The following is a 12,296-nucleotide window of genomic DNA, read 5'->3' on the forward strand; positions in this document are numbered from 1 at the left end:
TACACAGAATGCCCCCAGAGTAGCTGTGGATAGCACAGAAGAGGAGCTTCCAAGCTCCTATATCGAGTGAATCTTTTCATTCCAGACACCAAAATCATACTGAAGGAAGGATGGCAAATGGACTGGCAGAGTTAGATACTGGGGCAGGGGAACCAGCTAGGAGACTGCTGCAATAACTCTCACAAGAAATGATCGGGATCTAATCATTTATACTAGTGAGGGGTGGGGGGCAGTGCAGGTGGGAAGGAGGGGAAGAAACATGACCAACTCATACGATGTAGAATAGATCCTCCAAGACTCTGGAAACTTGAGAAATGAGCCATCTCCCTCCACACACGCACAATACACACGAAGATCAGCAGAGATACTCACCCATCCAACAATCTCTACTGGGGCAGACAAGACAGGCTCAGATTAGACCCTGCCTGACGTTCAATAAAAGTTAACTGTGGCTACCACTACTCTTACTGCTCTTCAAACTGACATGAATTCAAATCAACAGTCCCAGAGCTGATTTCAACAACCATCTCCCACAGAGGTATCACAAAAAGATAAAGTACCCTGCAAATTTTATGTTCCCGCAGGGGCTGCGGCGTATGAATTCCAGGCTGAGGAGAGAAAGCATTATCTGCACCTTCCCACCCACACCCTCACTGCAGCCCCGTCAAACCTACACCACTTCCCTGGCCCAGCCCAACTTTGCCTTTATCCTTACCTTTGCTTATTCTGAGGCAAAGCCTTAGCATCAACTGCAAACATTTTGGAAACAAAGATAATAACCGGAGCAGTGTCTTCGCTTCCACATTTCATAAAAGCTAAAGAGACAGGAAATAAAACTGTTACTGTTTTTTCCCATTATTAAAGAGCCAGATTCTTCTGAGAACAATTACGAGGTTTAGAACACGGCATCATCTAAATACATAAGCAACCTATAATCTTTTACCACTATGATAAAAATTGCATCTGGAAAAGTATAAAATTGCTAGAAAAATAGTAGAGCAAGAGCAAGAGAACTGGCAGAAATGAGGAAAGAAAAGCAAAACTGATAGGGTGGGAGAAGGGCTGGAGGAACTCCCACATAGAGCTAAAGCTAGGAAACGGGCTTAACCACCCACCATAAGCCCTCAGAAATGTTTCCTGTGGAGAAGGGATAGAACTGAGAAATTTTACCAAAGGTCAATAGTCAATAGGTAGCTTACTAATAAAATACATAAAAACCAGTAGCTTTTCCAATCCCTCACAAAAACAAGTTAGAAAATAAAACAGACAAAAATATCTTATCATGATAATAACCAAAAACCTTAGAAATGAATTAAGATTCAATACTATAAAGATGTCAATTTCCCCTAAATCTATAAATTTTAACACAATTTCCTATCAACGTATTCACATTTTTCTTAACCTACATAAAAAAACCATTGGTTAAGATAAAAAACCATTGGTTAGTAATTTTTTTAAAAAATCATGCCACATCAAAATAATTCACACATAAAGAATTCAACAGTAAAATTCAAATAAGGGGGCTTCCCTGGTGGTGCAGTTGTTGGAAGTCTGCCTGCCGATGCAGGGGACACGGGTTCGTGCCCCGGTCTGGGAGGATCCCACATGCCGCGAAGCGGCTGGGCCCGTGGGCCATGGCCGCTGAGCCTGCGCGTCCAGAGCCTGTGCTCCGCAACAGGAGAGGCCACAACAGTGAGAGGCCCACATAGAGAAAAAACAAAAACAAAAACAAAATTCAAATAAGGAATAAAGGAAGCAAGAATTAAATACCTATCAGAAGTCTTGCCAGGGAAAACTTTGAAAGGCTGTGAGGAACAAAGTGACACGCCCTGACTTCAATTTTTAACAGGATCACCCTGGCTGCAGTGTTGAGAAAACACGAAAGGCTATCAAGAACAGCAGCAGGGATACCAGCTGGAAAGCTATTGTAATAACCAGATGAGAGATCATGGTCCAGGGAGGACCCAGGGAGGCAGAAGTGGAAATGTTGAAAAGTAGTTGTTCTGGATATATTTCAAAGGAAGAGTAAACAGGATTTGCAGATGGACTCGATGCAGGGGCATGAGATAAATGTGGGAATTAAGAGCATGCTGTTGTCATGTAAAGCCTTGAGACTGGACAAGATCAGCAGGTAGAAAACAGATGAGGTCCAAAGACTAAGCCTTGCTTTGGGGTATCCCACAGTTAAAAAGTCAGGGAGATGGAGAGGAACTGGAAAAAGAGATTAAGAATAAACAGCCAGGGCTTCCCTGGTGGCGCAGTGGTTGAGATGCAGGGGACATGGGTTCGTGCCCCGGTCCGGGAAGATCCCACATGCCGCGGAGCGGCTGGGCCCGTGAGCCATGGCCTCTGAGCCTGCGCGTCCGGAGCCTCAAGAGACTATTAGAAGTTCAATCTGGAAATTCCTTATGAAAAGTTCCAGTAAAGCAGATTTAAAAGAGCCTATATGGTCAGCTGCTATTCTTGCTGGACCTATAAAAATGATCAGGCCAAGTTTAATGAAACTAAACTTACTTTGCAAACAAATTAGTCTTAATTTGGCTATCTTGGGTAGAAATGAAGGTGATTTCAGAGAAAAAAAAATTATGTTTCAATAGAAACTATAATACACACTTGTGGATATTCGATTTTAGTTCTGTTATCATCTTCGAGGTTTTGTTTTTCTACTGGTAAACTGGACTGGATCCTGAATTCTTCTAGTTTCCTCAAATATTTGGCTACAACTCTCCAAAGTCACATTTCCAATTTTTCTCCCACTTTTGATTCGGAATCACTGAGAACCAAAGCTGCCCCTTTCCTGAAGCCCTGCAAACTGAAGCTGAACAACCTGCAATACACTTGAGAGAGACCACCACACAACATCCCATGTTTAGACAATCTTCAGGCCCGTTGCTGTGTAAGCCGCTCAGGAAGTTTACCTGAACACTCAAAGACATCATCGACGACATTTCACAATGCAGATGATACTTGACTCTGACATCTAGAAATCTTGACTGGCTGCCTCCTAGGTTCAGAAGTTGGTTTATAATTTGCTCCAACCATTAACCTTTTTCTTCTGTCTCCACAGAAATGCCTCTTATAAGACCCGATTGCTTGCACCTTATAAGCCTAACTTTGAGAGCCCACCTGCATCACTGCCTCCAGAGATGAATTTAACTAGACAGACTTACTGTCAGGACTGAGACTGGTTTAATGAGATGGAACAATCTACGAACTCAGCTTCTGGACTGTGACACTCCTTGAAGACGTTTCAAAGGGAGAGCTGTTGAAGAGCAAAATTTGCCACCCCAGAATGTGTTTCTCCGGCATGAGGATTAATTTAGGCTGATTATTTTTAAGAAGCAGAAGACTCAGGAAGTCTTTCTTTTTATGTCCCCTTAGCTGCCTAAAGAATTTAGATAAAGGACCTGGTCCCGGAATAGAGCTATCACCAGAAAAGAATATGCAGCTATCACTGCAAAGAATATGGGACAGGTGTGGTGGGGAAAACTGGAAGGACCTAGAGATCAGAGTCCACTCTGTGTCCCAGAGTCTCTGCACAGCCCAGCAAACATTCTTTTCAACCAAACTTTTGCTTTTCCATCTTCATGTGAATTGCCTTCCTCCCCTTTGAAGTCCTAAACCACTCACAGTATTTAACGTGAGGGTTTTGGCCAGTTATTCTGTTTTCCTGGGTCTGTCCCATGTATATATGTTATTAAACTTTTGTTTGACTTTTGTTTTTTAAAAAAAAAAAGAAAAAAAGAATAAATAGCCAGGGAGACAGGGAGAAAGTAGGAGTATGTGGAAGCCTAGAAGTCAAGGAAAAAAATGACTCAAGCAGGAAGGAGTGATCGACCATGTCAAATGGTAGTGACGGATCTAGTCAGATGAGGATTGAGAACTGGCTGAAAGATATAACAAAGGACAGTCAACAGTGGCCCTGAGAACAGCAGTGACTTGGGGGGCAGGGGCTACAAACTCAGTAGATTGGGAGAAAAAGGACAGGAGAAAGTGAGTACATACACATGAACTTCATGGAGCCACACGGAGCCTGGAACGGGAGGATCCCTCTCCTGGGGAGCGCATATACGGGGCTTCAAAAGAGCAGCACTGGGCTTCCCTGGTGGCGCAGTGGTTGAGAGTCCGCCTGCCGATGCAGGGGACACGGGTTCGTGCCCCAGGTCGGGAAGATCCCACATGCCGCGGAGCGGATGGTCCCGTGAGCCATGGCCGCTGAGCCTGCGCGTCCGGAGCCTGCGCTCCGCAACGGGAGAGGCCACAACGGTGAGAGGCCCGCGTACCGCAAAAGAAAAAAAAAAGAAAGAGCAGCACAGCCCCTGAACTCCCTTTTCCACAGTCCCTGGGGACACAGCCATGGTGGTGCTGTGGCACTTTAGGAACACACTCTTGGCTATTTAGGGGGATGGAATACAGCATGATTATAAGATTATGAAACGTGACCAGGGCAAAAGGTAGCGGTCTCAGAGCCTCTGGTATCCCCACTCCACTGGCAGAGCAAAATGGCTCCAGCAAAACTGAAATGTTAGAAAACAAAAGGCAACTGGTGAAATGTTTCTGAAATTGTTTGTCTGCGGAATTGGTCATTTAGCAAACTAGCATTTAGCAAATTGGTCTAGAGTAGTCTGGACTTAGGACTCAAAAACATGTTACCTGCTGTGTTCATCTTTACCTCACCTGCTTTCAGTGCCTGGGTTTCCGGTGGAAGAGAATCAAATGTTTGCGATCCTGCGCACATCAGTTTCTCCACTCTCTCGGCTGTAATGTCAAGGGGACTAGGAAGTTTCTGACACACCATAGCTGAAGTCTGCTGTTAAGGACTCAAAACCTTGAGCAAGTGCCCTCCACCATGGCAGAGAGTCACAGTATGCACTAAATACTGAGGTAACAATGTATGTCTATGAGATGCCTGGGCTATAAGGCAGCACTACGCCATATACCACATCTCAAAATATGGATACAATTTCAGGGAGTTCATGGACACTCTAGAGCCCAGAAAGGATCCTCATGATAGATATTCTAACACTGACATCCTACGGAACAAGTGAGGAAGGACAACAGAACTTAGGAGCACGGCTAACTGTGACCTTTTAAGTCCTCAAAATCTTTTATGTGGTTTCATAAACTGGTATAAAACAACCATCAGCCACAAGCTATGATACAAGAAGGTCCCCCACCAGAGCGAGTGTCACTGTAGGGGTATGTGTCTATCACAGCTCTGAGATCCACTGCTGGTTCACTCCCAGGACACTGCACCCCCAGCCCACTGCAGGGGTACGCCTGAGTACACACAGGTCAAGGAAGAGAAGATAGTCTAAATTCATCTATAAAATCACTTTAGTTAATGTAAGCCATTGAAAATCAAGTCTTTTTGGAATCACTAATGTGAGAGGAAGTATCAACAAGCTAACGAAAATATGGGTCTAAAATGAACAGTGCTGTATAAAAAAATAAAGAAAATAAAATTCAAAAATAAATAAATAAAATGAACCAGTGATCCTAACACAAACATCTAAATTAGCTACTTATATGTAAATCTTAGTCTAAAAGTTTTTATTTTACAGATTACTAAACAAAAACTAAAAACATTTTTTAAGAACATTCAGGTTGATATTAGTATTAGTCCTAGTTAATATTAATATATTCATTTTTAAAGTACTTAATACAGTTTCATGGTGGAACCTTAAATAACCCCAGAAGACTCTGGATGGAAATGTGTTATTTTCAGAGGATTTCCAGATTGCCAATAACACACTGGTTTTTCTTGTTTAGTCAAATCTATGATTTCATTAAAAACCATTAAAATAAAGGATACCAAGAACAGCCTGAGATATGGGAAGCCACTGACTGCAAATAGCATTGATCTGAACTTTAGGGTCTGAATGCCGTGCCTCTCGGGCTCCAATTTTTAATCCTAAAGAAGTCACGATTTTATCAATTTTTTCTTTGTCCCTATAGTAAACGTACAGGATGGGTGGGGGGTGAGAGGTGAGGAGAGAGAAAGATCACATAAAGACACAAAGGAGCAGTGAGGAAAAGGGACTCAACATTGTTTGACACATTTATTCCTAATGTATTACTTTTACTACAAAAAAATAAAAATGCTTGAAGGGGCTCCTGCCACAGGAGAAAACTGCTCAACCTCTACCCATACACTTCCAAATGGACTTTTCTTTAAAACGTCCCATGAAGCACCATTCCACAATCTCCCTAAAAAAGCTATGTCAACTGGTAAAGCAACTGTATAAATAAATACTAAAAAATCATTATTCCATCTCTGGAACAACTTAGAAATTTACTGAAGCAAACATTCTTTTCCACTTGTATCAGGCAAGTTTTTCCCCCAAGTGCCCCATTAGTGATCCTTGATATCAAACACCTTTCCTACTACAATTACTATTTTATTTTAAACTGAGTTTGTATAAACAAAAGTCTAATGTTTCTTTCCATCCTTTATATCTCTTCACCTCAGCACTCTATAAAATATGGCTGTTCTCTCCCTCCTGTCACCCTTTACTTGGGTTACACATACTCCTTTAAATTGTTTCCAAGCCCTGTAATCAACTCCTCTGTAAAGGCTCTGTTCATTTTTTCAGTCTATCTCAGCTTTCTGAAGTGTGACTCATCAAACTGCAAAGTGAGGCAAATTATACTGCCCAATTTATGTAACAATTTATAACAGCCTTACTTTTTCAAGACAGCATCATACAAACTCCATATATTTTCCAGGATCAACTGTACAAATAAAGGTTTCTTTCCTTTTGCCTGTAAAAAAGGATGAATGGGCTTAAATTTCTGAATATTTCATCGGTATCTTACATATTCATTCTTGACACGTTTTATTATCAGTGTTTCATTTCTACCAGAAAATATTTACTCAACAGAAAAGTGGAGGAAAGTAGCTATAAGAATGCTCTAAAAAGCCAATAATCCACAATCAGTAACAACCCACTGTTCTCTTCCTCCAGGAACCATGGACTTCACAAACAAGACCATTTGGGGGATATATCACTGCAGTTGTCCTTTCACTGCCATCAAAGAAATACATAATACCCAAGCTGAGAGCTAAAACTTCACTCTAAAATTTCCATGGACTTTGTTCTAAAGAATGTTCCTAAACATGAAAAATGTTCAACTTCAAGGAAGAAGATATTAAAAAAAACAAAAAAAAAACCCTATTATTTCTCTTACCAAACTGTACAAAATAATAGCAAGAGCACTTTGAGATGGATAATATACAAGAGCTGGAATATAAACTGATACCCTCTTTCTCAAGAACTATTGGCAAGGTATTGGGAAATTGGGCCATTACCTTTGAATGCCTGATTAGAAAAAGCTCATTGTCAAGACATAAAAATGTATTTATCAAGATGCCCACCACAGCTTTACTTAAAATATCGAAATATTTGTGAAACAGAAATAAAAACTATGTCCAATCTTACAGGATTTATGTAGATTCTACATTTATGTAGAATTATTATGTAAATGATGTAATAGGGTCCTTATGTGACAGGAACTGTTCTAAAGACTTTTCTTGGATAGTTCATATAATTATCCTAACCACCCTGTAAGTATTACTATCTCCAATTTGCAGATGAAAAAAACTGAGACAAATGTCACAGAACTAGTAAGTGGTGGAGCTGAGATTCAAACAGAGTTGGATTCTCAAACCATGTTTTTTCCCACTTCATACACTGGCTCCTTCTTAAATACACTGTTTATAGAAAGATTTTAATGGCAACGGAAGATGTTCACAATATGATGTCAAGCAGAAAAGCAGCTATATTATATAAACAGCAATATCTCAACTGAGGGATGTATGTATCTATCCAGAAAGAATGAAAGAAATGAAAACCACAGCATTAGCAGTGCTGGCTTCTGATATTTTTTCTTTCCTATAGCTTTATACTTATAAATACCTTCTTAAGGGAATATATATGCTCTTCAATGAGAATGAATTTATAAAATCCTGAATTTTACATTAAAAAAAAAATCTTCAAGAAAAGCATCCTCTGAGGCTATGTGATTCAGCAGCCTTACATCACCTCAATCGATAGAATGAAGTGCTCCAGGGAGCACCTGCCTCTCCACATCAATGAAGCATGGTGACGGACATTCAATGAGAGAAGGCCTCAGCTGAGACTAGGGATAAAGTGTGGGCCACACAGTGATGTCTGAAAGAGATGTCTCTTTATGAAGGGGACACACAAATGCCTGATGCAAAATATGTGTCGAGTTCACATGCACAGGATCTGAGATTTTTGCTCCTCTTAAAAAGAAAAAATAAACAAAAAAAAAAACCCAGGCAGTCCTAAAGAACTGTATTTAAGCAATACTTGGATATAAGACACGTGAACTTTAGCCAAATATATACAGTAGAAAATCCCTCATAAACTGACTCCCATACACCAAGGCCAAATTACAGGTGTGTTACAGTACAGGTTTTCATAGGGCAACAATGGGACCAACAATCAACAGGGACATATGCCACATTACCTGATCAACCTTCATAATCTTCTTAGCCTTCGTATTTATATAATAATCTCCCCACAAGGTTTTCAAAAGAACTTCCTTTTTGATGCCAATTTTTTGACTGTAGATTTCGGCAAAGTGCTCAATTCTGAAAGAAAAGCAAGTGTTCACGTTATTAATAACAACATAAATGAGTACAGCTAACACTTGAGTGTTTCTGTGCCAGGTACTGTTCAACGTGCTTTAAATGTCATTTCAACTATCTTACAAGGTAAGTACTAATTATCTCCCCCATTTTACAGAAAAGGACAATGAAGCACGAGATATCACACAGGTAACAAGTGAAGCTGGGATTCAAACCCAAGCAGTCTCATTCCAGAGCCCAGCTTCCTGTCCAACTTCCCCTAAATCCATATGAATTAGAATTCATGCCATACCTCCCTTTTTTAATTCTGCATGTGTAAAACAAGAGGAATAATGGCCAAGGAAATGGAGGCTCCGGCTGCCCATTGCAGCCACGCCAACAATAAACTTTGTTTCAGCCCTTCACTGCTATAGGTACCTATTGCTCACAAAGAAAACAAACCCTAGAGCCAGAACCTGCCAAAAAAAGGCTTTTTAGCATCTGGGATTAAACAGGAAACAGATAGATACACACTTACTTAACTCTCTCCAGCCCTTAGAGAAGCCAGTTAGCACCAGGTCTGCTCTACTGGAAACCCCAGCCACACAAGGGCGGTCACCTGACAAATAATGATGCTGTATATTACAGCATCTGCAGGGTCTGGGTAAAGGACCTAGAAAAAAATACCTTTTCTGCAGGGAACAGTATGCTCCTACATAATCTAAGTTTTGAGTCCAACTCTCAAAGTACCAGCAACTTAAAAGACACCTGCTATATTCTCCAATGCAGAAGGAATCCAAAGTTAAGATTCTAGACAATTCTTTACCTGTCATTCAACAACTGTGGAATCCAGGGGTTAACTACAACCAAGTCCAATTAGCTGATATTCTCTTATGATAATAGAAGCCTGGTGGGAGCAATAAAAAGCTGCAGGAGTGGAAGTTAATAATTACGGTTGGAACCAGAAATACGAAGAGCATCAGGCAGCAGCTTAGAAGCAAAAACAGATGCTACAGAAACTGCTGAAGATAAATAACCAATGCCCCCTCTCGCTGAGGTCCAAGGGAGAGAAAAACACCCATCAGGAATCAAAATTCACATCATACAGTTATAAGCTACTAACATTCTGAAAGAGATGGCCTCAAAGGTCCATCACTTCCAAAGTAATTCACTATGGTAAGCTTTATTTCCCATTTGATCCAACAGCTATTTATTTAGTAGAGTTTTTTTTGCTTTTCTAAAACTTTAGTTTCTATTATTATTTTATTTATACTTATCATATAAAAATTTATACATAAATTGTATATATAACATGTATATAATTTATACATTATTTATATATGTTAGTATCACTATATATATACTTTTTTTTTTTTTTTTTTTGCGGTACGCGGGCCTCTCACTGTTGTGGCCTCTCCTGTTGCGGAGCACAGGCTCCGGACGCGCAGGCTCAGCGGTCATGGCTCACGGGCCTAGCCGCTCCGTGGCATGTGGGATCTTCCCGGACCGGGGCAAGATCCCATGTCCCCTGCATCGGCAGGTGGACTCTCAACCACCGCGCCACCAGGGAAGCCCAGTATCACTATATCATTAATTTATAATCTTTTTCGTCTTTTTGGAGGGAACCCATCTTCTCTTTACCAATTTTTACCTCATTCCATAGACATAGCTTTCCTACTCTTGAGGGCTGAAAGGAGCACTCTTGGTCTCTCTCCCACCTCAATGGCTACTCAACAAGCAAAAAGGCGGCCAATGGCCAACACTTATTGGGCAGAGTTCCTATGCCTCAAAAAGGAAGCAAGCTCTGTCTTGCTCCCTATTCCAGGGATCAGTAAAAAGAGCCAAGATTCCTCCTTGACTTCCTGAAGTTAAGTACACCTAGAACAAGGCACAGAACCTTCTTTCCAGAGGCAAGTCAGCAGACCCTTATCTCACCCTGGGCTTTCCATCTCTCAACACCTGATCTTTCCAGACAGGCTACAATCCTCCATGCAGATTCGCAGATCCATTACAGGACCTACAGGAGGGAGACAATGGGAGGCAACTACTGTGGCCTGAGGTCCCAAGCACATTCTCCAGCCTATCTCTACCAGGGAGCCCTGTTCTTTACAGTGACGTTCTCTGCGTCCTCAACAAATACAGCCAACACTTTGATCATCATATTGGCAACTTGGGTCCATTCTTAGATGGTTAGCGCTGGAGATAATGACTGAGTGATTTGTATAAGCTTTCAACATAGTTTATATTCCTTGAACTTGAATTGTTTGTTGGCCTGACATAGGATCAATTTTTATATATCCTTCACTGACACTTAAAACAAATCCGGACTTTAATTATAATACTATTCATATGGTTTGTTGCTATTTGATGTTAAACTGTGATATGATGCAATCCCCCCAAACCACATGACTGTGGATTTCTACTTATACTTCTATTTTTGTCTCATGAACTTTGCTGTTACGATCATTAATCTCTTTACTACAGAAATGTGCCAATTACCCATATAAAAATGATCCTTATGCCACATTTGCCATAAATTCTGCTCTGCTTATCATTAAGATCGCCAAACCTACTTTCTTTTTATTCACATTTGTTTGACATATTGAACCAAAGCTTTGATGTTTACCCTCAGTCCCTTATGCTTTATGTTTATTTTATTTAGCAAATCTCTGGAAATATCCTTCTTATAAAAGACAGTATCTCCTCAACAGGGGATTCAAACATTTACTGTCATAATTGTTCTGATTAGGTAGATTTCTCTTCATGCTTCTAGGATTTTTTTGTTGTTGTTGTTGATTTGTGCTACCCAGTCCGTTATGTTTTCTTTTATCCTTTACAACAATGTGTCAGATATATGTCTTGCTTTTAACTCAAAAAGTGGCAAACAAAGATTTTCACAAACACTGAAACGTACTATAAAATCATAAATTATAGTAAGAAATTGGCCATTTGCTTAGACCACTGTCTTCAAACCCTTTTCTAGTCCATCATTTATTTACACATACATACACATACAGACACATAAATCTTTGAAAATCTTGTTTTTCATCCTTTACATTCTTTTCAATCCCCCAGTTACCACAAAAGTTGCTTATAAACATCAAACCTTTCTTGATTATTGCTTAGTGCTTTTATGCCTGTGTCTGTCATTAGTTATAATTTTAAAATACTGACAGTTTCTAGCACTTCTCCATTCTTGAATTCTATTTTAATTCATTTCCTCTACCGAATAACCTCAAACAAGATTCTCAGAAAAGATTTGCAGAACATGTTTTCCAAGACTACTGACCTATCAATCTTTTGCCCTGAGTGACAGCTTGGCCAAGTATGAAATTTCTGGGCCACATACTCTTTTGTGTCCAAGGTACCCAATGGATTAATGTTAATTGCAGGATTCTAAGACACTGCTGCACAAAGACAAACAAAACTATAAGGAAGGGCTTTTCCTTGTCTTTTCTTTCCTGCCCCTGTTTTATAGGGTTGGGGGCCTCAGCTCTATTTATCTTAATCAGGAACTAGATCGTTGCTGCCACCCACACAAGTCAATGTGTTTCTGCTTTTTCAGGGCAGATTCTCCTGGAGTAACAACTATTAACAGGACAGATTTAGGCCACACAGCCACTAGTCACACTTCTTAATCCTGTCCCACTATATAAGAGTTTATAGAACCATCTGCTAAATTCTGAAATGTACTCATTTC

The 12,296-nt window shown here is 40.3% G+C and overlaps 1 protein-coding gene across 2 annotated transcripts in view; it reads right to left on the reverse strand.

Annotated features, from left to right (window-relative positions):
- EFL1 (elongation factor like GTPase 1) overlaps positions 1-12,296 on the reverse strand; it is a 136,859-nt gene that overhangs the window by 100,996 nt on the left and 23,567 nt on the right. For both annotated transcript variants that reach the window (XM_060005337.1, XM_060005338.1), the window contains exons 8-12: positions 8,497-8,620; positions 6,689-6,765; positions 5,816-5,952; positions 4,678-4,800; positions 716-815 (exon numbers count right to left, since the gene is read on the reverse strand). In XM_060005337.1, the coding sequence (XP_059861320.1) occupies positions 716-815; positions 4,678-4,800; positions 5,816-5,952; positions 6,689-6,765; positions 8,497-8,620 (561 nt within the window). The remainder of the gene's footprint in view (positions 1-715; positions 816-4,677; positions 4,801-5,815; positions 5,953-6,688; positions 6,766-8,496; positions 8,621-12,296) is intronic.

This window comes from Delphinus delphis, chromosome 2 (assembly GCF_949987515.2).
Source record: "Delphinus delphis chromosome 2, mDelDel1.2, whole genome shotgun sequence".
NCBI lineage: Eukaryota > Metazoa > Chordata > Mammalia > Artiodactyla > Delphinidae > Delphinus > Delphinus delphis.